The sequence below is a fragment of the Epinephelus moara genome, chromosome 3 (assembly GCF_006386435.1).
Source record: "Epinephelus moara isolate mb chromosome 3, YSFRI_EMoa_1.0, whole genome shotgun sequence".
NCBI classification, from domain to species: domain Eukaryota; kingdom Metazoa; phylum Chordata; class Actinopteri; order Perciformes; family Serranidae; genus Epinephelus; species Epinephelus moara.
This window is the reverse complement of record NC_065508.1, coordinates 17,230,214-17,258,099: the sequence shown is the minus strand read 5'-3', so window position 1 is coordinate 17,258,099 and position 27,886 is coordinate 17,230,214. Positions and strand designations below refer to the sequence as shown.

General features: G+C 41.7%; 2 protein-coding genes across 4 annotated transcripts; both read left to right on the top strand.

Annotated features, from left to right (window-relative positions):
* Positions 1 to 79: 79 nt before the first annotated feature.
* Positions 80 to 15,566, top strand: map7d2a (MAP7 domain containing 2a). 2 transcript variants are annotated; one of them, XM_050038412.1, is made up of 17 exons: positions 80 to 566; positions 2,589 to 2,681; positions 3,157 to 3,243; positions 3,345 to 3,422; positions 4,040 to 4,203; positions 4,366 to 4,462; positions 5,138 to 5,227; positions 7,384 to 7,490; positions 8,002 to 8,117; positions 8,248 to 8,630; positions 8,716 to 8,860; positions 8,952 to 9,132; positions 9,249 to 9,353; positions 9,496 to 9,546; positions 9,755 to 9,794; positions 11,626 to 12,301; positions 13,215 to 15,566. In XM_050038412.1, the coding sequence occupies exons 1-17, from the start codon at positions 530 to 532 to the stop codon at positions 13,471 to 13,473; spliced, it is 2,709 nt and encodes a 902-aa protein (XP_049894369.1). In that variant the 5' UTR covers positions 80 to 529; the 3' UTR covers positions 13,474 to 15,566. The 2 variants fall into 2 exon arrangements, with proteins under 2 accessions (XP_049894369.1, XP_049894360.1); XM_050038403.1 differs by having other exon boundaries at positions 3,157 to 3,252.
* Positions 15,567 to 17,446: 1,880 nt separating this feature from the next.
* si:ch211-114c12.2 (uncharacterized protein LOC336578 homolog) lies at positions 17,447 to 26,368 on the top strand. Of its 2 annotated transcripts, none has more exons than XM_050038429.1 (10): positions 17,447 to 17,558; positions 19,370 to 19,431; positions 19,626 to 20,315; positions 20,668 to 21,306; positions 24,252 to 24,367; positions 24,490 to 24,601; positions 24,731 to 24,797; positions 25,302 to 25,373; positions 25,484 to 25,633; positions 25,829 to 26,368. In XM_050038429.1, the coding sequence occupies exons 2-9, from the start codon at positions 19,391 to 19,393 to the stop codon at positions 25,622 to 25,624; spliced, it is 1,878 nt and encodes a 625-aa protein (XP_049894386.1). In that variant the 5' UTR covers positions 17,447 to 17,558; positions 19,370 to 19,390; the 3' UTR covers positions 25,625 to 25,633; positions 25,829 to 26,368. The 2 variants fall into 2 exon arrangements, with proteins under 2 accessions (XP_049894386.1, XP_049894378.1); XM_050038421.1 differs by having other exon boundaries at positions 19,626 to 20,345.
* Positions 26,369 to 27,886: the final 1,518 nt, after the last annotated feature.

Genomic DNA, 27,886 nt, shown 5'->3' with positions numbered 1-27,886 from the left:
ATGATAAAATCAAGTCAGTATTTGTTGCATATTTTGCAGTTTCGTCCTATAGGAAAGCACGCACTGATTCTGCGTGTTGTCCCTCTGCCTGTTCCTTCATTTAAGTCAGCTAAATTTGGTTTGGACCCGGCTGGGCAGCGTGCAGAGAAGACCTCTCCCCCATCTGCCGGTAATGTGTTGATAGCCTGTGTATCAGGGCGGGCTTACGCTGCGACGCACAGTGTGGTAGGTCGTTGGTAAACTCGATTGTGTGCGCATCATCTTCTCCGCTCCAGCCTCAGCATCTCTCTCCTCCAACCATCCATCCACAAACGACTCTCCCGTCCTGCCCATCATCTCCAGCCTTCATAATGACCTTCACGCCATCCATTTGAATGGTGCGTGGTTGCTTTTGTCCGCTGTGGCTGCGCTTATTGCTGCTGCCGTGGAGGGAAACGGATACCTGTGCTGCATTGGCATCACTGCAGAGTGTTTCTGGTGACAGCAGCACGTCCGTACATTTGGCTGTATTGTGCTTGTGACAGCTACCATGGCGAAAACAGTCGCACCATCCAGTCCAATAACAGGTAAGCTTGGTGTAACGTTTGTTGGGCTCGGTATCATCACGCTATCGGGCTGTGTTGTTGTGTTTGCGCCGCGATTTGAAGCAGACTCATGAATGACGCAATTGACATTTCCACTGCTTTATGTGCGTGATGCCTGCTGTGCAGTCATGATCCGGCGTCACTGTTTTGTTTATGCGCTTTAAGGCCTTTTTCCAGTGGATGCAGGGCTAAAAAGTATATTTAATTGCCTTTAAAGCAAACCTAAAATCCCTAGGCCTATTTTTATTAATTATTATGAATGAAAGCGACCAAAACAGATCTGTTTTTTGAAGGCTTCTATCTCCAGTCTCTGTTTTACATTTTATCTTTACATTTCAGATTTAATAAGTGTCCGGTGACTTCAAAGCAAAATTAGGGTATATGTGTAGCCTTTTCTTTGGTGATGACGCGACTCAATCGGATAAAAGGGTTCAAATGGGTGGAGACTGAGAGAGGAAGACTGGATTACTGTGTCATTTTTGTGAGCATTAAACCATTGTCTGATGACTTTGTGGGTTGAAGACTGGGTCACTTTGTCTTTACTCTCCATGCCCTGAGAGAAGGGAACATCTCCCTGCAGGTCAATAATCACATTTGATTTAACAGCATGAGGGACTACACCAAAATTGGAAAAAAGGATGTTCCCCTGTGACACTAGTTCACTGCCTCATTGAGAAGGTACTGGAAAAGATGCAAGGTGACTATACAGGAAGCACTTTATGTTGGAACTTTTATATTAAAAGAATATGTCAGCATCTTGTACACATAATTTTGTTTCTGCAGCTTTTATTTTTATAATTACTGGTTTAATGTTTAATAATAATGCCTGGACAGCTCTATTGACATAACATGTCAATAGAGTGTGAGTGGCATTCTCCTCAAAACCATAAAAGCTACAGTAAATACACCCCAGTTCATTAGAGATAGACTACTGGTGTGGTCACTGGAGAAATCAATGAAACCTTATGGAAAATCGTAAATGCTGAAGGTGATGAATGTGTACAGTAATATGTTTAGTTAAGTCAGTAGAGCGTAAAGGTTTGGGTGAAGTGAGCAAAGTCAGCCAAACCACATTTAAGAGGGCCTCAGTCTGTCTGCCAGGTTTCAGTATACACAATAAAAGACCTTAGTGAAAAGAGAGTAATTCACTTGATCGAGTGAGGCGACTGAGTTTGTTGGCAGTTTAGCTGACAATGCACACATTGATTCAGTGAATTTGTGGAATTAAACTTCTATTTTGTAGTTCAAGTGGCGATTTAGGGGCATGTTCAAGTTTTAGGTGTAATTATTTGGAGACTGATTTGGAGACTGTTATCAGCTCTCCATATTGATATAGATTTATCTAATATTAACTAATTTAATTAGTTTATTTCCACAGTAATATTGACATATGATATTTGTTTAACTATCTCTGCTTCATATTAGTATATAAATTACTAAAAAGGTATCACATTTTGAATATTTACTCCAGTTTAGGTGTCTATTTCTATGGATGGATAGAAAAACGGGCCTGCTCAGCACAGGCCCAGGGGGTCCAAAGTGTCACAACCTTCACCTGCAAAATTGCAAAATATCGCACAAATGTACACATCAGAACAGGAAGGGACTCAAAATGTACGCAAACTGATGCAAAACAACCACAAAGAGACACAAAACAACCAAAAAAAGGGCACAGAATGACCTCAAAGAGACAGGAAATGACTACAAAGAAAAACAAAACCATTAAACATGCATAATGACTACAAAGAGATTCAAAGCAACAGCAAAAAATTGAGGCAGTACCGCAAAGTCTGTGTGTCCAGTGCATGAAAGGTGATGGGGATGTCTGCCCATTGTCTCACAAATAGCCTATGTCCTACCCTGTGTTGTCACTATATACCCTGTGACTTTGGTTTCTCTCTTCTTCTCCATTCCTACCATTTACAACCATTGTGAAGTGATGTAGCTATAGGAACTATTTTTAAAAGCATTGGTCTATGTATTCTTTCATCTTCTGTGCATTAGGTGAAAAGATGGCACCACCGTCTATCACTCTGCTTCCTGAAAAGAGATCTCCGACAAACGGTCACAGCTCTCCAGCTCGAACTGGAAGAACTAGTGAGTAATCCTCTCTGGCTTTCACATGACGCACTCTTTGCCTTCCAAGCGGTTACATCGGGATGACAATTACTGACCACACAATGATTGTTACGAGAGAATCATTACAGACTGCATGACTTGATTCTGTAAGCCTGTACATGTTAGGGAAATGTGTTTCAGGGCTGCTCTGTCATCAGCTGGCTACAGCAGCAGCAATAACCAGCAGAGGCATTCAGCATATGTGGACTGACTATCCCATCAAGGGCAGTTTCCTCCCTTCTCCTGCATATTGCTGCAGTTTGCCCTTGGCATGGGGCTGCTTGGCATTTTGCAACACAATGCATTTAACACAGAGGAGCAGCCCCACACAGAGCTGTTTCCCTCTGCTGGTAACAAAGCAGCACTGCAGGTCAGCACTGTGGCGCTGATGTCATTCCTTTTAGGCAAAGCTGAGTGTGCTCTCTCTCTTCTCCTTCTGTCATGCTAATCCCAGCTCCATCCAACACAGAGAAGAGGCCACAAATAAATGGACATGCATCCCCTTCACACTTAGCAGCTAACGTCAGCAACAACCATGCAGGTAAACAAAGTAAGTCTATACGTTTGCTTCTGTTATTCTATAACTCTGTTGCCTTTCATTCCCTTTTTGGTTGTTCTCTGACATCTTCATTCATCTTTCAGTCGTGGAGGGTTATATGAAGACAGACGATAGGATGCGATTAGCCAAAGAGAGACGTGAGGAGAGGGAGAGAAGCCTGGGTAAGTCATGTCCTGTTTTGTTTTTTAGGCACAAGTGCAAATAAAGAGGCCACTTTTTGTGAACTTTAAACCCCTGAGAAGTCTGTAAGTTCTAGCTCTTGCTGAGGTTAAGCTGAAGTTTTTTTGTCATGACACTTTTCTGCTCCACTCTCTAATTGGTTATGGAGGAGCTTCGCCAGCAAGTAGAGGTTGAGTTCACTGGATTTGTGATATGATGAGAAATGCCACTTGAGACAATGTGACAGTAACACCGAATAGTCCACAAAAGTAGGTCAGTTCATCAAGCAGCTCCTGCAGTTGCCTCATGATGACAAGGATTTCTATCTTCATCATAGTCTCGGGTGTAGACTGACAAATTCACTGTAACATCTAGAAGTTTATGTAATACTGAAAGATTTTGTTAAGGTTTAGTTACAAAAATACACTGTTCTTAAAAAAGTATAATGAAAAGAGATCAAATTGTTGCTGCAAAATGGTAGAAAAAAAATCAGAGTCTGTATATGTTGAACTTTACACGACCAGCTGAATGGTAAAAAAGCCACTGGCAACAACACTGGTCCATTAACTCTGATTTTTGTCCGTGGAACCTGGAGCTGAATTTGTCTTGTCTCTTTCAGCGGCCAGGGAGCAGCTGATCCGGGAGAAGGAGCGCAGAGCTCGGCTGCAGTATGAACGCACAGTGGAGGAACGCTGGAGGCGGCTGGAGGAGCAGAGGCAGAAAGAGGAGCTCCGCAGAGCTGCAGTGGAGGAGAAGAGGAGGCAGCAGCTTGAGGAGGACAGGGTCAGCTGATTTAACAAAAACAAAAATCATAATCAAGACCTGTCTAATTAAAGAATACACTGTTTTCCATCTATCTAATTTGTGGTTGTTTGTTTCTGAACTACATAAAAGATCAGTTCATGTGACTTATCATAACAGTCGACTCTGCTGTGTTGCGTTCAGGAGCGACTGGAGGCCCTGATGAAACGTTCTCTGGAGCGAAGCCTTCAGCTGGAGCAGAGGACTAAACGCTGGAGCAGAGGTTGCCCTACAGGAGCAGGTAAGAACACAGTTTATAGCTGCAAATAGAGATTTGGATACAAGAGGCATGGGTGCAAGGCGTGACTGATCTGAAAGTGAGAAGCAGCAGGATATGGACGTAAAACTGTGCTTGTTCCAGAAGGATTGCATTTTGCTGTATTTCTGTGAGACACCAGACACTGTGTGTGTGTGTGTGTGTGTGTGTGTGTGTGTGTGTGTGTGTGTGTGTGTGTGTGTGTGTGAATGTATGCTATAGTGTGTGTGTAAGAGAGAGCCTTCCTCTTGGCTTGATCATTGCTGACAGCCTGGCTGCCGAAGTGCGCATGAGCAGAAATGTGTCCCTGGTTTCCCACAGAGACAGGATGGAGTTACATATCTGCACTGGTGTCTGTGAACTACATCTTTTAAACTCATGTGGATGATTGAAATAATGTGGGGGAAAAAAGAAACACTGAAATCATCTCTGTGCATGACTGTCTGCCACACTGACCTTTTTTGATAACCAGTGGAGAGTCATCACAGTCAGATGTTTTCAAAAGCTACACAAAAATGCCTGTTTTGGTTTCATTACATCACCACATCCCTGCTGGTATGTTAACTCCCATCCAGGTCTGTACGGCTGGATGAGGAATTGCTCAGATAAACTGTTCATAACGCTCTGTCTGCTCTGCTCTGCTCCGCCCGCTGCCTATAGGTGACAGTGAGAATGCCCCACTCCCTTTCTCTGCTGCCTCCGCCTTTTCCCATGGCATTGCCTCCCCCCTTCCTGCTGTCAGCGAATCTGGTAAAGTTAAGCCCCCCTTGCCATCCCAAATGTATCACCCCTCCTGTTCATCCAACAGTTGCCATGTCTGTGTTTGTTTGCCTCTTTGGCGAGCAACTTAAACCAAAGGCAAACGTGTTCTTCCTGTGATGTGCGCATGTCAAGGTGCTCTGTTGTCGAACGTTTGTGCAAATGAGATTTAGTGTATTTCTGCAAAGTAATCTGTGTGTTCTCTGGGCTTTGATGTGTTTGCTGTGTTTGTGCTCTGCTGCAGTGGCTTCTATCTTAGAGCTATTGTCGCAAAAGCCAGTGTGGAAGAGCAACGCTGTGGATACAAATTAGCAGTGCAGGAAGATTTCCAGGCATGGGTGCAGATCCCGGGGGGGACGGGGGGGACATGCCCCCCCCCCCCCAAATTCTGAAAAACACAAATTGTCCCCCCCAATTCTAAATAGCTTAAATGATTGAAATTGAACAAATGTATACAGTAGTCCTATATACTGGGAGAAAGGGAAGATGATGAGGAGAAATGGGAATCCGTGAGAGGCGAGAGATGAGAACGTGAGTGGACATAACATGCCTGAGACCCTGAAACTAGAAGTAGCATTAACTAACAGCGAAGCAGTGAAAAGGAGGGTGATGGCTGGTTCCATGTACTACTGGCTGTTTAAGAGAAATAAACAGTAAAGGTAAGCATATGATTCTCTTTGTAGTGCTTTTTGAATGACTTGGTGATGGTGATGAGCCTCTATGAAATCGTGAAATATGCTGGCAATCTCAAGCGCTCTGTGGGCATGATTTGCACTTGTGCAATTAAAAAAAAATCACAACTGATTATGTCCCCCCCAAACTTGTCATCAGATCTGCACCCATGTTTCCAGGCATATATCCAAACTCGTATTATTATCATCTAACCTCATTTTCAGGCAGAATTAGGCTGAAACATTTCCATCTTCCTAATTTTCTGGAGGGACTCTCATTGTTTCCTCTATAACTGCATGTGAACCACCATGTAGGAACAACAGGACAAAATGCACAAGCATCAGCTGTTTTTGTAGACTGACTTTTGTTGTCGAAAACACGTTTTCCCCCATTAATGCATTATCTTCAGCCTAGTATTCCTGTGCAACATGTTAGTTTAAGTAAACACATATGTTCAGTATGTATAACTCTCTTTCAAATTTCCCTAGAAGTCGACGTTTGGATTAGTTTCCCCAGATTAGAACCTCTCAGTAATCACAAACAGGCTAAAGGACGCTGGATCAGGATGACTTCTCCATGATCTCAAACACCAGGGGTATTATTGTCACAGTGTGTAGATGAGTCAGAAGTATTTGTTTCTTTTTTTGTTTTTGATAGCCTGGCTTTTAAAAATAAAAGCAGCTAAGTGGTGCCGACTCTCTGGGGTGGACGGTTTTGGAGATTAACTGCATATGACCCAGAATGGAAATAAAATAGACACGGATGGCGTCATCCCACTTAGAGAGCTGCACTCTTTAGAGATTACTCTTTACAGATGGTGACAGATGGATTAGAAGCTACAAGAGACGGCAAGAAGACCGCTTCTGTACGATGTGTTTCATGTGTAGGGCCTTTGCTTTTGTGATTGTGTGTTCGCACAAGGTCCGTGTGTTATTGTTCACAGCTGCCATTCTGGCATGTGTGTGCTTGCATCACACTGACTGGATTGAAGCATACAGACTCAGGATTAATTCCTAAGCATGACAAAGAGTGGCATTAACACAACCCATTGTGTCTGACTGTTGGCTGAATCAGTCAAACTGGGAATTAAAAGACAAAAATGTGTTCAATGTCCTGCCATCAGTTAGGTTTAATGTAATGCTGGGAAGTCATTGGCCTCCGTGTCTTCCTCCGTGTTTGTCCAGTTGGACAGATGTGTTGACTGGGAGTCGGTCTGGACAAAGTTCATCATACATCCAATGCCTAGAGATATTTAGGTTTGCAGGTCTTCTACCCAAATCAAAAGCCTGATGCCTTTAGCCCTGATTTCAGTTGGCTTAAACTGCAAACGACTGAAAAATGAGTGTGTAAGCTTCAGCTGGGTGCAGCACACACTGTCCAGTCAGGCCCTCCCCCGGCTACTGTATTAGTATCCCTGTGTCACTTGTGATTTGCCATCATTTGACTTGATAAGCATGGTGTTTGTCATCATGCAGCACCCTGCAGCCCTCACAGGTCACCTTTCCGCGGCTCGCTGAACCCTGCAGATCACAACAGAGCTGGACTTCAGGGAGGCTCTCAGTCCACTCCCAATACCCCCAAGGTCAGAGCTCGCACATTCTTTACTGTTTCTTTAAATGCTTTCTTTCTTTCTTTATTAACAAAGCTGGCTTTGAGAGATATGCACAAGAATTCCATTGTACCTGTACTGTCCTGTACCTTTGCAGAGGCAGTAAATAAATTGAAGAATTAGGGCTGGGCAGTATATTGATATTATTTCGTAATAGACTAGATATCATCTTAGATTTTGGATATCTATAGTGGGTGTTGTGATTTCCTGGTTTTAAAGGCTGCATTACACTTAAGTGATGTCATTTCTGAACTTACTAGACAGTTCTAGCCTTCTGTTAGTCATTACATCTACATTACTGATGATGTTTTTAATCACAAATGAAGAAATTGTGTAAATATTTTGTGTGAAAGCACCAATGGTCAACCTTACAATATTGTCGCAATATCATTATCGAGGTATTAAGTCACCCAGCCCTAGTAAGAATCAAACATTAATGGATACAAGCTGTAAGTTCTTATGTCTTAAATCACTTTGTTTGCAGAAAGAGCGACTGCGTAGAGAGAGAAGAACTGAATCACCAGGTTGTGGATCCCCTTTGAGAAGATCCGAATCCCCTGCTAGTGTCACAAGACACTTGGCTTCCCCTACTACCTCCAAGTAAGATTATTTAGTTGGTGAAAGGTGGGCAAACATGGCTGTCACCTTGTTGGCACAGCATACTTTTAAAATTTATCTCCTGTCATGACACAATTAATTTTTTAAGCCAAACATCTCTGTCTGTGTGCAGGCTGGCATCTAAGGTGCGTGCTCAGTCTCCAAGCAATGCACATCAGTACCATTACTCTCCTACAAGACATCGTGCAAACCTGTCACCTGATGAGAGGAGAGTGGAAGATAAGAAGGTGGAGAAACACAGCGAGCAATCCAAAGCAGTGAAAAAGAATACTGACATCAACAGCACTAATCCACCGTCACAAGATGAGAAGAATGTGGCCAACGCTGAAATTACTAAATCCAGATCATCTAAAGGTGAAACCTTGGATAAGCATCTCAAAGGTGACACGTCTGAAAAAAATCAGTCCCCTGACAGAAAGGACCACATGTCTCCCAAAGTGGATTCCTCAGAGAAGAGGACGCAGAACAACACTCAGGATGGAGACAAGAAAAAAGGTGAACTTTATCTACTATCTTTAACTACAAATCTTAGTAGTAAAACCTGGATGATCTTACACAAGTCTTTCTGTGTGTTTGACAGAATCAGCACCGTGCAACACAGGCAAGGTGGCAGCTGGCACAACAAATGCAGAGGAGGCTACCAGGTTGCTGGCAGAGCGCAGGCGTCTGGCTCGAGCTCAGAAAGAAATGGACGAGAAAAAGCGGGAACAAGAGAAAGAAGAACGGTGAGTTCACTAAATAAATCATGAATGAAAGGCAGCATGTGGCATTTAAGTCTTTAAATGTGTTTAACAAGTGTATGCAACTGCCGATCAGGCTAAGGGAAGAGCAGCTGAGGAAGCAGCTCACAACAGAGCAGCAACAGCAGGAGGCAAAGGCTCAACAAGTTAAGGAAAAGGCGAAAAATGAGGAAGAGCTTCACAGGCTGAAAGACGATGAAGACAAACGAAAGAAGGAGGAGCAGGAAAAGGAGCTACACACCCAGACAGACAAAGAGGTGAGAGATCACTGTCATGTGCCAGGCAGTTATTTTTGCCCTAGATATTTGGTCATTTGTTGTGAACTTCAGGAGAATCTTTGGCATGTTGTGTAAATTGTGCTCTGTCTTAACAGAAAGAAAAAGCCAAAGTCCAGGCTCAGGAGGATGCAGAGCGTCAGCGGCAAGACAGAGAACTGCAGACGCAACAGGAGGAGGAGGAGAGGCAACTAAGGAAAAAGGTCATTTTAAAAACAAACAGAAACCTCAGAGAGGACAGTTCAAGCACGCTTTGCATCCCGACTGCATGTTGCACTTAAAATGTTTTAATCTCTGAATTCTGGAAAGTTCACAAGGTGATTAAATGTTGATGTATTTTTGCAGAGAATCGAGGAGATCATGAAAAGAACGAGGAAGGGTGAAGCTGAACTGAAGGTACTGTAAGAGACGCCCCGGTTCTCATACAGTAGACCCGCTGCCTTTAAGCACCTGCTGATTATGGGATTTTTCAACTATAATTGATCAAAACTCTGACTTTCTGTTGTTATTCTCTTTATTAAATTCTGTTGTTGGTGATACTTTGGTTTTGTGTCCTGATTACCACCATCATTGACTTGATCGTCTCTGTTCTGCATTGAATCAGAAGGAGGAGCAGGTGGAGACGAAGCCCGTCTCACCACCAGGTTAGTACGTAATTCAGTCGCCCTGCAAATACTTGAGTTTGCTTGCTGCCCGTGCTTACTCTCCCCATCTCTGTATGCCTTGCAGCTGTAAAAATGCAAACAGGGCATGCATGGTTTATGATGTGATTCATACCTTATTTTGAGCATGCGCAGCAGTACTCTGAATTTTTATGAGTTGGCTTGTGTGAAATCTCAGTAAGGGACTTGTGCCAATATTTTTCCAGCATTTCTCGTTATTATCTTGTTATGCAATAATTCTGATGCTTTGACTATTCATTTATTCGGCTATGATTCTCATCTACATCAGTTTAAGTCAACCATTTGCTCTTTGGGCTATTATTTAAAACCATTTGGTGGGGGTTATAAAATGTTTTCTGGAATATGGAGCAGCAGCCAAGGACTTCCTCTTGGTGCTGATAGGGCACCTTTTACTGTAGAGTAGTGCCATGGGACTGACTGTATAATTAGCTGCTCTTGAAAATGCCCTTGGAAGATTTATTCAGAGACCGGTCTGCGCAGTGTGAGCTCACACTTTATTTGGAGTGTCCAGTGTAAATTCTCAACTCATTTGGGTTTTTATAATTAAGCCAATGTCAATATTTAGCATCAATTTGTCCAATACTTCTGATAATATGTGACATGCACTCTTACTGCCAGTGGTGGAGGAAGTATTTAGATCCTCTGTAAATTTTCAGCCAATAACGATATACTCTATTCTTCTCAAGTAAACGTACTTACACCTCACTGTACAAATACTGTGTTAGACATAAAGGCCCTGCATTGACAATGTCATTTAAGTTAAAGTAAGTAAAATGTACATAAAGTATTAAAAGTAGAAGTACTCAATGCAGAAAAATCTAAATCATTTTTTAAATTAAAATAAGTAAAATAAAATGCAGCTAATCCCCATATTGAAGAAGATGGAACCATTACATTTTTTGGGATGAAAAATCACTGAGTTGATTATTGTCATAGTTCATAGCACAAAATCAATTGACTGATCATTTCAGCTGCACTTGTATATTTCTGTATGATTGGTGTGCAAAACTCAGAAGTTTTCAAATAATTGCAGTGGAGTAAAAAGTACAGTACTTCCTTCTGAAATTAGGAGAGTTGCAGTAGAAAGTAGCATGAGAATAAAATACTCAAGTGAGGTACAAGTATGCCAAATTCTTACTTAAGTAAAGTACGTACTTGAGTAGTTGTATGTCACACAGACTCCGCCCTCCACTGGACTCTATGGGTGAAACTATTCTCCAGTCATGAGCATGCATTTGCCCACTGAAATTTGCATAAATATAGCGGCCAATACGGACGTGCCCACCCGAATATGTGCAGACCCCCCGCAGTCAATCACATCAGTAACAGCAATTTGCTTGCTGGACAGGATCAGTGTGGCTGGGTCAATGTTATGTCATGACAAGGTACTCATCCACTGGGCTTCACCCACTGTACTCACAGAGTCCAGCAGAAGGCGAAGCTTGTGTGAAATAGACTGAAGGTTAAGATAGTGAGGCCCTAGTTCTGTTAGCACAGGCAGAGCCCTCAATCTAGGGGCCCTGTTGCTCCTAAGTTGCTTGCAGAGGGTATAGGATAGTAGACAGCGTTGTGTACAGCAGATATTTGGATAGGCACATCCTGATTGGCCAGCTATGTTAATACAAATTTCAGTGAGCAAGTGCGTGCTCCTGATTAGAGGAGAATGTTACTTAAAGAGTCCTGTCCAAAATTATAATCGCTCAGTTGTACAGTCGACTCAAATGAAATTCAGTTGTTACCTGGACAGTCAAAATAAAGTGAAGCCCACCGTGATGTTTTTCATTCTCCACAGGTGAAGAGCAAGTAAAGACTGTTCAAACTAATGCTCAGGTAAAGGAGCAAGCAGTCAAAAAAGTTGAGTTTCAGGTTAAAGAGGAAGTCCAAGTCAACACGAAGGAATGTGCCCCGGTGAAGAAAGAAGCTGCAGCAGCTGTAGCAGCAACAGCAGCACAGATGGACAATCAGAAGCAAGTTAAAAACAACACTCAACAAGTGACACCGACACGCAGTGTTCCTGACAAGAGACCAAACACCAAACAATCCAGTGAAGAGCACGGCGGCCAGCTTAACAGAGAGGGCAAAGCCAGTGTTGTCAAGCAACAGGGAAGAGAGGGGGAAATGAATGTAAACAAGCAGCCCAGAGCACATGTTAAAGCCGCAGACCAAATAAATAAAGAGGTGACAAAGACAGCAGATGCCAAAGTCAACAAAAATGAGGGCGGTATGATGAATGGAGCGGTGAAGGGTGAAGGAAGTGCCTTGATGAGAAGCCATCAGACCGCTGAGGTAAGCAAACAGCAAAGCCTGCATGTGTCGACAGCTGCTAAAGGAGGATCCCAGATGGAGGTCATTAGATCCTCTGTGGAACCCCTGCCAGTGGTCCACCTGTCACCACCAGTCATCAAGCTGGAGCCACTAGATGTGAAGGGTACGGGGGCTGGTGATGAAGTGCAGTCCATGGAGGTCAGGTGAGTCATTAGGTAATCCTGTATTATTATAGTAGTTATCAGAGGTGTGGACTCCAGTCATATGACTTTGATTCAAGTCAGACTCAAGTCCCAAATTTGATGACTTTAGACTCAACTTGACAAAATTAAAAAAGACTTGTATGTCGACTTGGACCTTGCTCTTCCATAGCTCCACCCTATTGTCTTAATATGGTCATTTATGGCCCAAAAAACCAAGATGACGAGGCTGAAATGAAACCAATAGGTGACCTCACAGTGGCTATGTCCATTATTTTATACAGTCTGTGGTTTGAACCAATCTGACAGCATCCAATCCAGGATTGCAGAGATGAAGAATTAGTGTTGAGTTTCAAAAAATTATTTCATGCGCGTAAAAAAACCCAACAACCCTCACCTATGGTCATGAGTTCTGAGTAGTGACTGACAGAATGCGATCGCGGATACAAGTGGCCAAAATGAGTCTAATTTGGAAGAAGGACATCTGGAAGGAGCTCAAAGTAGAGCCGCTGCTCCTTCGCGTTGAAAAGGGTCAGTTGAGGTGGTTTGGGCATCTAATAAGGATGAGATGCCTCCTGGGTGCCTCCTGTTAGAGGTGTTGTGGGCAAGGACATACTGGAGTGATTACATATCTCATCTGGCCTAGGAACGCCTTGGGGTCCCCCAGGAGGAGCTGGAAAGTGTTGCTGGGGAGAGGGAAATCTGGGGTGCTTTGCTTGGCCTGCTGCCCCCATGACCCAGCCCCAGATAAGTGGATGAGAAGGACATGGGAGTTGACTCTTGACTTTTCAGTCTTACATGTGACTTGCACCACACTGACTTTGTCCCACCTCTGATTTTTCTTATCACATTACACACTTGGTCTTTAAGGGCACCAATATTATAAATAATGTTTTTTTTAATTATTGTATTCCAGCCCGGTTTCAAAGGAGGAACTGATTTCAATCCCAGAGTTCTCACCAGTCAATGAAATCCAGCCGAGCAGTGTGAGTAACACCCGTGCTCTTGAGGACCTGATGGACCTGACAGGCAGTGTCACCTACCCGAAACTGTCCTCTGAAAGCAACATAGGTGACTGCAACAAAAACCTCATTGAGGGTGTTGTTAGTCCCATGTCAGACTCAAAGCTCATTGGGATGTCTGCGCCATCCTCAAATAAACTTAGCATCCAGTAGTCTGTTACGCTCTCTCTTTTCTTTCTCTATCGCTTGTCTTCTCTTTCTCTCTTCCCTCTGTCTGTCACACACACAAATCTTCACAGGACGTCACATTTGGAGTGTGTGCCCTTGTGTCACTACATTTATGGGAATAGAGCCATAGAGATTGACTTAAAAAAAAGTAAACTTGCAATATATGGAAAACATACATTCTATATTCTAACCACATAGCAACTGACCATTGAAAGTCTGTGTCAAAGATTTTGTGTAATCTGCAGTTCTTGTTACAAGGACAAGTGTGTGTGTGTGCAACATGAGCACATGTGAGAGCAGTCAGGGAGAGAGTGTGTCTGTGTGTGAAATAATGACAAAAAATGACAAATATCAGGGTTTTCAATATTATAGGAATTTAGAAAACACATTATTGCTAATGTATGGTCATAATATCTAATTTTCCCTGTGTAGATTCCTCACTGGGTCCCAGTTCAGTCCCAGTATAGGGGTGACAAAGCCTGATTAGAGCACTGACTATTGCATTTATACCTCTGCCTTTCCACATGCCCTCTTTAGCCTTTAAATCTGATTCAGTATGTTGCTGGGAAGGGCATGATGATGATTTCATTATAATGAAAGCCTACTTTTTAATACTTGAAAAAGGTTCTTCCCATGTAATGAAATTCATGCATGTGCTGATGACTGATTTGGTTGGAATTTAATGCATTTATCCCGCAAACTAAACTCCAGCAGGTCTCGTTCACTCTTCTCTAACCCAGCGAGGTCTGATCATGGGATTGTTCACATTTTTAACGTCGTGGCAATGAGATGATTTCCCTTTATCCTTTTTTATTCTTTAACTGGGACTTTCTAACTGCACGTGAGTGAGGACGATGATTCCAAAGCTGTCAATCTGAATGTTATCGTACACAGAGAAAATCATGGCATCAACACAAATGATGGCACATACCTATACTACATGTTTGTTGCAGACTAGAGTAAATTGCTAACTTTGACTCAATTGCGAATATACAGTAACTGCATTCATAAAAGCTTACTGAACTGGCAGGGTGGCCATTTTTCCAATGACTCCAATGATGAAATGGGTTTCCAGCGATAAAAATACTGACAGCTTAGCAGCTTCATGTCATTTAAAGATGTTCTATAGGTGTGCCTTGCTATGTAAAGGGTTTCCAAGGCACAATTGATGCATCAATCTATTAGACATACAGTAACATACAGTAACATACAGCACATAGATTCCAATGAGTAGATATCTGGCTGCTGATGTGTGACTGAAGTGCACTGAGGCAGGAATGTTTGCTTAACAATCAACTTGTAGCTATAAAGATGCTGTTACAGTTCTCCTTTCATCATGTTGTACTGTTTGGTCCTGTGGGGATTATCCAGTGGGCTCCTTTAACTTCTTGAGCCAATTCATAAAATTACTACTAATTGCAATTTTTCTGTGTCATGTCTAAATGTAATTTCAGCAGAGATGCCTTATGAGGGACTGATTAGGTACTGAAATTTTGTGCAAACTGTTTTAAAGTCTTCTGGCTGTGTATGTTTCTCCTTTCTGGCCACTGGGATTGTTGTGTGTGACCTGTAATACTTGAACCTTGGTTTGAAATGCTTCATCTCCACCATGCAGACAACAAATTACTGTAACAGCTTATACACATTGTTATGCAACTTATAAAGGGACATTTAGATTCGTTCTCCTTAGACGATACATAGCCTGGAGAGACAGAGGCTTTCTAAATTGTCTTAAGTGAATTAACCTTATATGTATGTTACATACAGTATTTGAAAGTTAGGATTTGCTGTATATTTTGCATATTCAAATACCGCTGTACCACGCTGACTAAAATTACACTTTTTTTTTTTTTTTTTTTTTTTTTGCAAAGGGGATGATTTTAAGGAAATGCAAACGGTTCAGAAATGATACAGTATAAACAACCACTTTGAAAAGTATTTAAGTTTGCTCCGACCCATATTTCAAAGCAGTCTATCACAGTTAGCTTAACTCCTGAGTTATGTAATTACTGTAGACATTGTGCATGGTTAGCATGGTCACAACAATGTTATCTAAAACAATAAAATGTAAAACTGGGTATTGTGTGTTTTTGTAATGTGTTAATGTGTGTTTGTGTTAAGTAGGTAATAAGGGGAAATGTTGATCATGTCTGGAAAACAAACATGAAGTGAGATGAAGAAAGAGATGGAAGACTCCAGAGAAAGAGAATGAGATGTAGAAAGAAAGAAAACACTTGATTGGTGAATCCAGAACATGCACATATAAGTGTACAGTAATTAAAAGTATAAACGTGACCATAAAGCACCTGGGAAGAAGCTGCACTTTAGCCTAGTTGTTCTGGCTTTGAAGCTGTGCAGCCTTCTGCCTGAGGGGACGGGGGTGAAAAGTTTGTGTGCTGGGTGGGTGGAGTCCTTTATGATACATGATGCTCTGCTTCTTCACCTGCTGACAAAAATGTCCTCCAAGGAAGGGAGGCTGCTGCTGGTTATTTTTTCAGCAGATTTCATCAGTCATTGCAGTGCTTTCCTGTCAAAGCAGTTCCCACACCAAACAGTGATGAAGGATGTCAGCATGCTCTCCACCACACACCGGTAAAGAGAGGTCAGGCATCAGGGCTGAGGCAGTTCTGTTTCAGCCTCCTCAAAAAGTATAAGCATCGGTGGGCCTTCGTTATGATGCTGGCTGTGTTGGTAGCCCACATGAACTTGTTGGAGATGTGCAGGCCCAGGTATTTGAAGGTGGACACCATCTCCACAGCTTCTCCTCTGATGAAGAGGGGAGAGAGGTGTGTGGCCTCCCCTCCCAAAGTCCACAACCATCTCCTTATTCTTCCCCACATTGATGTAGAGATTCTGAAGTTCTTCCACCTCCTGGCTGTACACAGACTCATTGTTGTTGGAGATCAGTCCAACCACAGCCGTGTCATCTGCAAACTTCACTATATGATTGCTCAGGTACCTTGCAGAGCAATCATATTATATGCGAGGAGCGTGTATAGCAGGGGGCTCAGGACACATCCTGTGGGAAGCTAAAACATATCAACAGGCGTAGATTACAAAAAACCCCACTAAAGTACAAACACTTTCACATACATATATTTAGAGCTTTTCTAAAAAGTAAAACTATTTTGTGACACACACTTGGTGTGTCACTTGCGTCCAGTTTGGGAGAATCGATATAACTGACATTAACAACATTGTTGTGGAAAAATTACCACATATGAAAGTATGCGAATGACATGATGTGTAACAATAGTCGCTACTTGTATGAATGTGTGATTCATCCATGGTAATGGTTTAAATATTTTTAAAAGATCACAGGGTCCTTGACTGGCTGTGTGCAAGCATGCGAGGAGGCTCGATGATGTCTGAAGGTTAAGATACTGTAAGACGAAGACCTTGTAGATGTTCAGAATCTGATGTTAAACAGGTTGGACCAAGGATTAGGCTACACATGCTTCCGGATGACATGTGAAATACACTACACAAGGCTCAAACATTATCCTGTCACTTTAAGTTTTTGGTGTGGCTGTGTCCATGCATAGGTCTACACATTGTACTAAGATCCTCTTTGACATTAGATTTGTGATGTATTAAACTTACATTCAAGTAAGATCAACTATGGCTCAACAAGTTTATTTCAATATTCATCAAAATGAAAACTGACCAAGAGCAAAAGTTTTTCCACATCAGCATTTTTGTAAAGCATTGCTGTCCCAGTGGGAATAGCTAAAAAAAACTGAAAATGAAAATAACTTCTATGTTAACAGGCAACCCTTGCTTTTAGAAAACTGTCTCATTAATATATTATTTATTCATTTACACAAGGACTTATTTTGACACAATATATAATTATCATGTCAAATAAAATAACTGTGAAAAATGAAAGATAATACCCTGACCTTCCAGCCTTCTCCCCAGACATGTACTACCCAACCGGGGCAGTAGGTGGCGCTTCAGTTTTGCTGTGTTGAAGATCGGGGCGTTGCGAACACGAAGGAGTAGAAGAAGTAGAAGAGCAGCTGAACTGTGTCGCACGTACCTTCCACTTAATCGACGGTTTGTCTTCGGTGAGTATTTAGCTAAATTATTTAATTACACATATTGGTAATGAGAGTTAACATTTGGAGATTTATTTTTGTCTTACTTGTCGCCAAAATGTTAGAATGACTCACATTGTCAGTGGCCTTTTCTGGGAGCTGCAAGCGGAACACCCAGGCTAACGTTAGCTAACTGGCCTTAGCATAGAAAAGGTTGTTAGCGTTAGCGCAGTCTGCTTTTCTGTGTGTTGCTAAATTTAAACCAACCCGAAACATTGTGGTGGGTTACTTTACTAACGTCTGATATGCTTACCGTTGCCGTGTAGGGGCTGTGTTTTACCCGCATAAAGGACATATTGTCTGTCTGGGTCGTGTTATTTGTCTCAGTCGACTGTTAGTCGCTCATACTAAAAATGGAAGCACGACCTGCCCAGATTCCTCATCAGCAGGATCAGGACTGAAACTGACCCCACGGCGACCATAGAAATACATTCAACCAAAACTAAAGCTCCTTTTCTAAGCAGTCTCATTTGGTTACACGTTTGAGCTTGTCGTCTTGTTTGAAATATTAAATAATAAGTATTAAATAAGCAAACTACTAAACGAGGTGTTACAGTTTCCACTTTGATCTTGTGTCTGTTAACATTTGATCCCTGTCCATACTTAAGTGTTGACATAGGCAAGTCTGAATGCTGTTTTAGTTGTTAGGACACTAATTTATCGCCACATATGCCAGGAAAAGTTAACACATTTGCATGTGAAAATGTTTTATTTTGTTCTCTTTTCGGTGGCTTTCTGGCCAATTCAGCCTACTCTCGTTACATGTGGTCTGCAAATTGTATTTAGGAGAAGATGAATCGTAGTAATTTGTATTGTCCTGTTTTACATGTTAGTTTTCAAGTAAAAATTGCACAACACTGAGGACAAACACGTGGACAAACCTGTTGTTTGGATGCTTGTTGCTACAACATTAACAGGGAATTGAAGTTTGTCTGAAACAAGCTAGAGGACTTGCTCTAACCATGCATGGAAATGTGCACTTTATTTAAACATCTGCTCTATAGCAATCTATCTATAGATACTCATGTTGTATTAAGTATCACTGGAGTGAGAGGGTGTCTGTGTGAAAGAGGGCAGCTGGGATACAGGCTAATCTGTCCTTTTATCTGAATAGCACTGATTAGGTTAAGTGACTGGACTTGAATCTCTGGTTAATAGTTAACATGTTGCTTTAAGTTAGCTTATCAATATTAAGGATTAACTGTAAAAGAAACATGCACTTTGAACTATTACCTTTGAGTTGTTTGAGTTTGCACATTTGATTTACAATTTTTACTGCAGCTTGCATGATATTATTAATTTAACAGCTAAATACTACGCTGTTAAATATGTACTAATAATCTGAAATGTAGTGCGCAGTCAATTTTATTGTGATAAGTTTTTCAACAGCACTGTAACATTACTTGTCAAAAATCAGTAATATTTTTTAATAGTTATTTAAATTAGGCTTTTGCTTGTTTTCATACCATCTGTTTTAAGTCACATGTACTCTGTGTAAATGTTTATAATTTGCAAAGTATACCATAGTATTTGTGATTTTTGAGTGCATTCTAATATGAGTGACAAATAGAAGGTGAGTAAAAGTAAGAAAAGTAATGCCCTACTACACGCCCTTTTCTCAACGATAAAATCAAATTCATTCCCCAGTTTTGTTTCCCGTCTGCCTATTTTGTTTCATTGGGAAATTCGTCACAATACTGAAATTAGATACTCTCAAAATGCTGTTTTCATGTGGACTTTAAGGCTGTCAAACCTCAACATGGTTTCTTTTTTGTCTTTAGATTGTAAACTCACTTCCAAAGATGGTTCGACCACATTTTGGACCACCACGTTTGAAGCCCAGGTAATGTGTTTTGATTATCTCAAGTGGCACTGGGATACTTTGGTGTTGTATTCATGATAATTAAATATTTTCTTGTGCGTACCATTAGTGATTTAAGCTAGAACCTGACCCTTGTTTTTACAAAATTATGGTATATTTAAAGTGGCATTCTGTGTTTTAATCCACAAAATTCTCTTTTTTTTGTGTCCTATCAGACCTTACGAAGACGGTCATGGCATGGGACCTAGTGAAGGGAATTATAACCCCAACTCCAAGGGTCGAAGAGATGTCCAGGGCTACCCAGCAAAGGCCCCTTTTCACTGGAGAGATTCCAGAGGTAGAGGACGACCCCCAGTTGTCAAAAGAGTCCCCCTAATGGGAGAGCAGAGGGAGCCACGTTTCAACCACTGGAAGTCCCAGAATCAGGATTCCTTTCAATCATACCCTCCCAAAATGGAACCCCACAATAGCCAGAGGAGGCCTTCCCCAGCTAGGCCAAACCGCTCCCCCCATGTCCAGCATCACTCATCCTCTCGCAGTCCCGCACAAGGATCCATGAGTCAAAGGGGCCCCCCCTTCCATGGCCACCCCTCGGGTCACAGGTCACCCTCCCCAAGACATTTTCGCAACCACCCAGCTGACAGGAGGCCCGACTCTGCACCAGCCTACCAGGGGTCTTTCAGGGGCCCCAAAAGGCAGTCAGGTTTTCAGCATCAGGAGCAGCGGAATCGAGACTCTCGTGGGAATTACAGTCCTAGAGAAAGGCCCTATGAGCACACAGGTCATGGCATGAAGCGCTGGAACGAGGCTGGAGCGTTCTCTCATCCACACAATGGAGAACATGGGCACTCTGGGTCACAGAGGAACCCCAGAGAGATGCATGGGAGAGGCTCATGTCCAGAGAGGTACAGGAGTGAAGCAACAACCCCAGCTGGGTAAAATTATTAAAGAGGAGGCCTGAAGCTGGCCCAGTCCTCCCAGTCACTGGGGTCGTATTATTACCTCTAATCTGCCCCAGCTCATAATTATTAGAGGGGATTAATGGGGGTCTGATGTAAATGTGGTTTCACCTGCCATTGAAAGGAGTTGCTGCAGCTGTAATTGCTCTTTGAAAATTTACTTCTCCTACCTGTTTCATTCTGTCATGGCATTATGAAGGGTCTGCATTAAGATAAAAGTTAAAAGTTCCGCCTCCCACTTAACATGGCAGTGGATCTATCATTGTAACGATTTCTCTATTGTTTGATGGATATGCAGGTGGTCATCTGAGCAAGACTCCAGACGGCAACGTGGTCCAGTGGAGAGGCAGGGCAGCAGATCTCACAGTAGAGAGAGGGCACAGGAAGTCCCTCACCCACCCCCTTTCAGATCCCCCTCATGGAAAGGAGGTCCAATGCCGTCATCTTCCTACCACAGGAGCCCTCAGGAGAGGCATGTGGCAGGACCCCGCAAGAGGAGGATATCAGACATCAGCATGCCCTCCTCAGACCCTGCACTGGAGCATGGCAATCAAAAACAACCCAGGAGAGAGAGGCCTCAGCTGCTCAGTATTCCCAGGCCATTCGGTGGTAGACCTTTGTCTCTTAGGGATAAAAGTTACCTGGTCAAGAGCCGACAAGTCAGAGCAGAGTCTCTCATGAGACTCAGAATACCTCCATCTGTAAGACCCCGGCCTCACCTGGGCGACTCTGCCCCACGGGGAAATTTCAGCTCTGTTCTTGCTATCAGGAAGAAGCGTTTCCAGTCAAATGCAGTTCCCCTGAAAAGGTTTGAACCACGGAGGGGAAAACCACAACAGTCACCCCCCAGAGAAGAAAGCAATGCCAGCAAGTCCTCAAGAGACTCTGATACAGGCAAAGAACAGGTGGAGTCTCGCCGGTCCTTGAACACACACAGGTACGGTATTTTCCTTCTAGCACTGTTCGCAGGGGCTTGATGATGATTAAGAGGTCAAGACAGAATATCACTATGTGAAGGGGGTGCCAGCTTTGGAAAATGGAGATATCGTGATGAGCTAAATGTGCAACACTGATTCAGTTGATGAAAAGCTGCAAAGGTTTTCAAATGCCTCCCTGTCTGCGTGCTGCCTGTGTTTCAAAATATCTTCCTGTGAAGTGGGCTGAAGAGAAAGTGCTAAGTTACTCACCATATCGATAAAGCCAACCTGTTTAAAACCTGAGAAATGCTTAATGCCCCTGATGAGGAGTGTGGAAAAATTAGTTGATCAGTGCTGTTGAAGGATTCCTCAGTCTGTCAGCATTACGCTTGAAAGAAGTGCTCTTCAGCATGTTGTGAAGACCCCTTCATCCTCATTAGAGAACAACCGCAACGCAACACATAGTGTAAAACAGCATATCTGTGTTTGGAAAATGAGGGCGTGAAGAGGACTGAACTTAACATGATCTAAACTGAAATTGCTGTGCTGCCCCTTTTGAAATTATTGGCAACATGTCAACCAGTCAAGGACCAGGGGAAAAGAGATACATCAAATGTTCAACATTGAACTTCACTAGTTAAAACATGAATGAGCAAAGTTGCAAGTCAAGTGGCATGTCTGATCACAGGATCCAAAAACAAAGGTAGTCTGAGCTGTGACACTTTGTTATACTTGGAATATAATCCCAGTATCAAGATGGATGACGATGATTGTTGGTGACAACTGAGACGACAAAAGCCAGAAAACAATGGAGAAGAATGTCTGTTGAAGGACATAGGTAGCCACCTGAGTTACATCATTCATTTTTATACTCATAAATTATCTAGTACATGACTTAAATGCAAAGATGAATATTTCTGACTCCATTGTGTATGCACATCAAATTACCAATACAACATGTCTTTTTATGAAGTCTCAGTAAGGTTATAATAGACATTAAACAACATTAAAATCAAGTAAGCCAAGACAAAGAAATCTGCATACAATTGATCTTCACAGTTGATTTTTTTTTTTACTAATACAGTACTTCAATTACCATATTGAGGAATGTTGAACGTCACACATTCATCGGATGCTTACCTACTTGTATGTGTACATCAAAGACGGGAGTAATACCCAATTTGTGTGTTGCATCAGAAGTGGAATTTGGAAGTGGGAATCTTGTGGTGTACAGAGTTAATTCCAGAAAGATTTGCCAGACAGTCAAATACACGAATCTGCACCACCTGAAGTGTGAAACCTCGTGGATGGTCATCATTCCCGTTGAGCAGAACGAAGAGGATCCAAAATACTTCTTGCACTTCATACAGTGCATCAAAGTACTGGAATTTTCATTCTTCATGAAAACTTAGAGGACACATTCAGACATCCATCAAGCATTAACCATGTCAAGGCCGGAGAATCATCTTGAAGTATTTTGATGAAATGCACCAGCGATCATAATGTCGACTTTTGCATGCGTCTGCAACCTCAAAGCAATTATTTGGCCTTCTCTGTTGTAATCATATCTACGATGCCTGCAGTGAAAAGGGCCTTGATGTGTCATTGTGAAAAGCTGGGAAAAAATAATGTATGAAGTGGCTGAGAACGCAAAAGAAGACTCATCAAACTTTAAAAGTGACAAGACACAAATATGAAACAAGACCAACTTAAGAAAAGGGATTTTAAACAGATGAGTACATGAAGAAAAGAGTGACCAGAATTCTAACTTGATGCTACATAGAGAGAGAAGCAAGATCTGTTTGGTCCCGCCTCTGTTATATTCTTCACCTGGTATGCATTTGTGCCAGACCCACAGGTCAGCATGTGCTGTGGTCAGTTCCTGTGTCTAATCTGACGTGTGACCCAAAATCAAAATATTCAGTAGCCATCTTACAAGGCGAAGTGACAAAGTCCACAGCACCCAAAGTCTAACCCAAACCAGCATATCTCAGCCTGTGAAGACATTGCCTATTATGATGGGCAAAAGATCAGTCAACTCTCTGCACTTTATCTGCTGTAACTTAAAACTACTGTATGAAGAGGACAGCGTTCGCTCCTTGACTGTATTTTACTTCAGAACCGATCAGATGACCATCTTCATTAACCCCCGCTTTTTCCTTCATCACGCCCAATGCCCCAAATGTTAAGAAGAGAAGGAGATCTAAAGGAGTAGAAGTCTCACTTGTGGGCACTGCAAAGCCTTTGGTCAGTTGCCTTGAAACCTGAAACCGTGTTAATGGGCTGACAAACACCGGATCGTCTCTTTAACACCACTGCACAGCTATGGAGAAGAGGCTTTGAAGCTGACGACATCACCATCTTGGATATATTCAGTTCAGAACTACAGCTGTCTCCAAGATTCAAGTCTCATGAAACCTTTTGGATGACGATGATTGAAGACAACTAAGGAAATGACAAGAAACGTCCTGATGAAAAAAACCCTCTGAAGTTCACTCTGACAGTGAAAACAAAGCATTGTCCTCCTGCACTTCTGAGAGAGGAATCATAGAAGATTTGGTGATGTGATCTAGACCGATATCTTAAAGTTGTCTCCAAGATTTGCCAGCTCTAACGATCACTGAGTAAATGGAGAGCGCTCAGATTGATTCAGGGTACAAAAATAGGAGTAAAGAAGCATGGACATTCCATGGTTTTTGTAAGTACCAATGTGATGAGTGGCTTTATGATCATTTGTCTGCCTGCAAAACAGTGCTGTTCATTACTGGTTTAAATTGTATTACTTCTAAGAGTTCACAAGGTGATTTAATCTCTTACGTTTTTCCTTTTAAACACAGTGAAAACATGAATGGCATTATTTTTATGTAACTAGACCATATTTAAGATGTTGATACACCGATGTACACCTTATACTGTGATAGAAATGCTGATGTCATTAACACTGTCTCCACTTATCTTTCCCCAGATCTTCTCCCATAGAGAAACGTGACCTTGTTGTTTTGTCCCACTGGCCACCTGGGCCGAGCTCCTCCTCTAAGGATGGCTCACCTATGAAAGATCACAGCCCAAAGCCAAAGAGTGGTAAGTCAGTTCTTTTCCCTCAGTCAGTATCGAATAATAATCATTTTAAATTCCTTTATTGTTATATAGGTTTAAAACTGTCATTTAGCTGCGGGGTTAATCATCTCTTCTCCTTGTTGTAGAACATGGTTCAGATCAAGAGGGGGCATCGAACAGCCGACTCTCAAAGACAAATGATTCCAGATCATCGCCTGAAGACCGAAGACGTGGCTATGTGGATAAGAGAGTGTTTAGGTACATTTCATAGAATCAGCTTTTCTCAGTGTTTTAAACAAGGTTGTTTCATTAGGGAGTACAGTGTTTTCCAGTATGTGAAATGTAAGCTTTATGCAGTATTTCTGATGTTCCTTTATATCTTTACAGGCCATTTAATGTGATGCAGGACAACCAGAGACCTGGGAGGCCTTTCAGGAGACCAGGACCCATGCAGGTGAGTGAAACATTTATTACTTAAGGCCGTGCAGAGCATTACAAAGAATTGGTGGTCACAAGCAAAGTGTACATACTTTAAAACAGAGTCCTATGTCTCGATTCTGAAATATTTAATTATATTCAGGTGTTATGCAAAAGCAAATCTGACTTAATGAAAGGGAGTGAGCTGTCAGTATAGGTCTGAAGCTTAATCATGTATCATTTTCGTAAATTCGGCCTATGAAGGCACAATGATTAACACATCTTTTTCTGCCTCCTGGATGTTTATTGGCCTCATAAATTGGAGCTCTACAGTTACAGTCGAACTCTTAACAGTAAACAACCACTTAAATATGTCAGCTTGCTTGTTTTGACAGATATAAAACCTATTCAGCTTTGTATTGTGATCCCTGGACAGTGGTGTAAATATATATCTACACTGGCACGGTATTGTTTTAATTTTAGATGTTAAAGGAATAAATGAAGCCTACTTTTCATACTCAGCCTTTGTTGTGTTTTACAGAGACCAAGGTTCATGGGTGGTCCAAGGAAGCCTGGCCCTGAACTGTCTGGAAATGTTAGACGACCACTCATGGTATGCAGACCCTCTTCAGAGATCTCCCAGTGTGTCTGGGAAATGTGACATGGCTCATCGAATCTGCTTTCTTCACAACTAATATTTTTATTTCTTATGTGTTTCATAAGGAGAGCCTAGTGCCTCGTCCCTTCCCAAATCAGAGGCCAGTGTTCAGAAAAAGTCACAGTATCATGTCCAAATATCGCACCATGAGAGTGATGCGTCAGCGAGCACCTTACAACCGAGGGCCCAACCAGCAACGCTGGTGATAACTTCTGGTAAGTTATGGTGATGTGTCGCTGTGAGGGGGCAGCAAGGCAATTTTGAGTAGGCCTATTTATTACTTCAAATGGATCGGCTGTCTTATTTATTCACTGTAAAGAAATCTTTAGTCATCATAACAAAGCAACCTGTAAGTAACTTAATAAGGTCTTTAAGAAATGTATTTAAATGAGTTTTTTTCTTGATCACAGCACATCTTTGGTGTCCTGCAGACGTGATCCCAGAAAAGGCAGAACAATCTCTTGAAGATCTTTCTCACACTACAATCCCAACCTGCCTGTATATTGTGGAAGTGTTGTTGCTTACATTTGTTCTCTGGTACAAGTGTTTCATTTGCATCTTTGAAATACTACAGTACCTTTCTTTGAGAGTATTTTGTAAAATATGCCATTACATGACACAGTCCTGCTTTTTTTTTTTTTCTTGTGTGTAATTATTTGGGAGTAACTGCTTATGATCTTGGCAGTGTTCATTTTACTGAAATAGTTTTAACTTTTTCGTAGTTTACCAGCAGCAATATGTTTCAGGTTTGTGAAGTCCAAGAAACGTTTACTTTGATATCTCAACTTTACATTTCGTAAAGACTTATCACATGAAATGTCCTGTTTGATTAATCATGGGTGTTTTGACTAGGAATGGTAGCTTGTCCAATGACACTTAGCTACTACTTGTAAAAGTTGTATAATCACATGTTCAGTTTATTGTCTTGAAATAAAACAGATTTAACAAGCTCTTTTTGAATTATTTTTCTTTTGCTCACAGATTTGAACAAAGGACAGAATGACTTAATCAGTAATACTGCTGTTAAGACTCATAAACCTAAAAGAAATAAGAATTTTTTTTATAATTGTGAGGTGCTTAGAGTTTCCCCTAAAATTGAAGACTAGGTCATTGTAAAGATAAAAGTTATGAACAGAGCATTTTAGACCTTAAAAGAGCTCCTGAGGTGAAAAATTGTTAGTAGCTGGGAGGACTTCTAAGAGGTTTAAGAGTTTTTAAACAAAGGGGAAAATGGCAGTAAGACGAAGAGGTAGGAGAAGTATTCTCCAAACACTGGACGACTGAGTAAATGAAATGCTACAGATTTGATCGTGCAGGAATAATATTTGTGGTCGTTGTCCCATTTTTTCACATTTCCCACCTAATACAGTAATGTTACAACACCAGAAATGAAAAATGCATCAGTGCAGCAGTGATGACTTGGGTCTGTCTCAACCTTCCATCAGCAGAGTGATCACACTAACAATGACAACACTTTCACAATCAGCAGTTCATTTAATCTCCACTGGGCGTCCACACCTTGCAGGCTCATAAAGGGGTGTGTCTGTGACAACCAATCACATCTGTTAAAAGAACGCATCATACCTAGCAATGGGGTCAACCACACCTCCTCACTTAGGTAAAAGTTTCTGTGCCTTCCTTGCTTAGAGCTGCTCTGAGAACTTTCCTAAATCACTCCTAAGCTAGGACTCAGAGTGTTTGCAGAAGTTTTGTGAAGTTTTTTTCTTTAGCTTAAGTAACATTATAGATATGGCAATATATTTATAGTCTGTTTTTTGGAAGTAATTGGTCAGACAACTTTATTCCCTCATTTAAAGAGAGTCTGTCTTCATCATGTTCAAATGACTGATGATATAAGATACTTTATATACTGTATAGATAAAGGAGAAGTGATTTCAGGATATTGCATAATTCCCTGAAAATACTTGAAGTCATACTTAAGCAATTTAGTACTTGCCTGTCCATTAAATTGGAGAAGAGAAATTCTGAGCATGAATGGTCAAAATTGAAGCAGCAGGGGCAGAGATATTCTGACCTATAGCAAAGAGCATGGATACCAAGAGGCGAAGCTCCGTTGAATTTCTGCCAACAGCCACTAGGGGCGCTACCGCCACTTTGGACTGTTGAGCTTGGACTGTTGCGCCCAGACAACATGTAAGATGTCAAGGAGAGAGGAGAAAAAAAGTAAAAGAAAACAGTGTAGTGCAATTAACTGCAACAACTATCAGTGGAACACCCCGCACCTGGCCTTCCACCGTTTCCCGAAGGATCCCGACAGAGGTGTACGTTTTAAAGTGTTTTAATATCAATTTAATATGCCAGTTTTGGTGGTAAGATAATGTGTATATATATATATATATGGCCTCTTGGACCATTTATATCAGAACTGATTACTGCTTTAGCATTAAAATATATCATATTAAAATAGCTTATATATTATTATTATTATTATTATTATTATTATAACT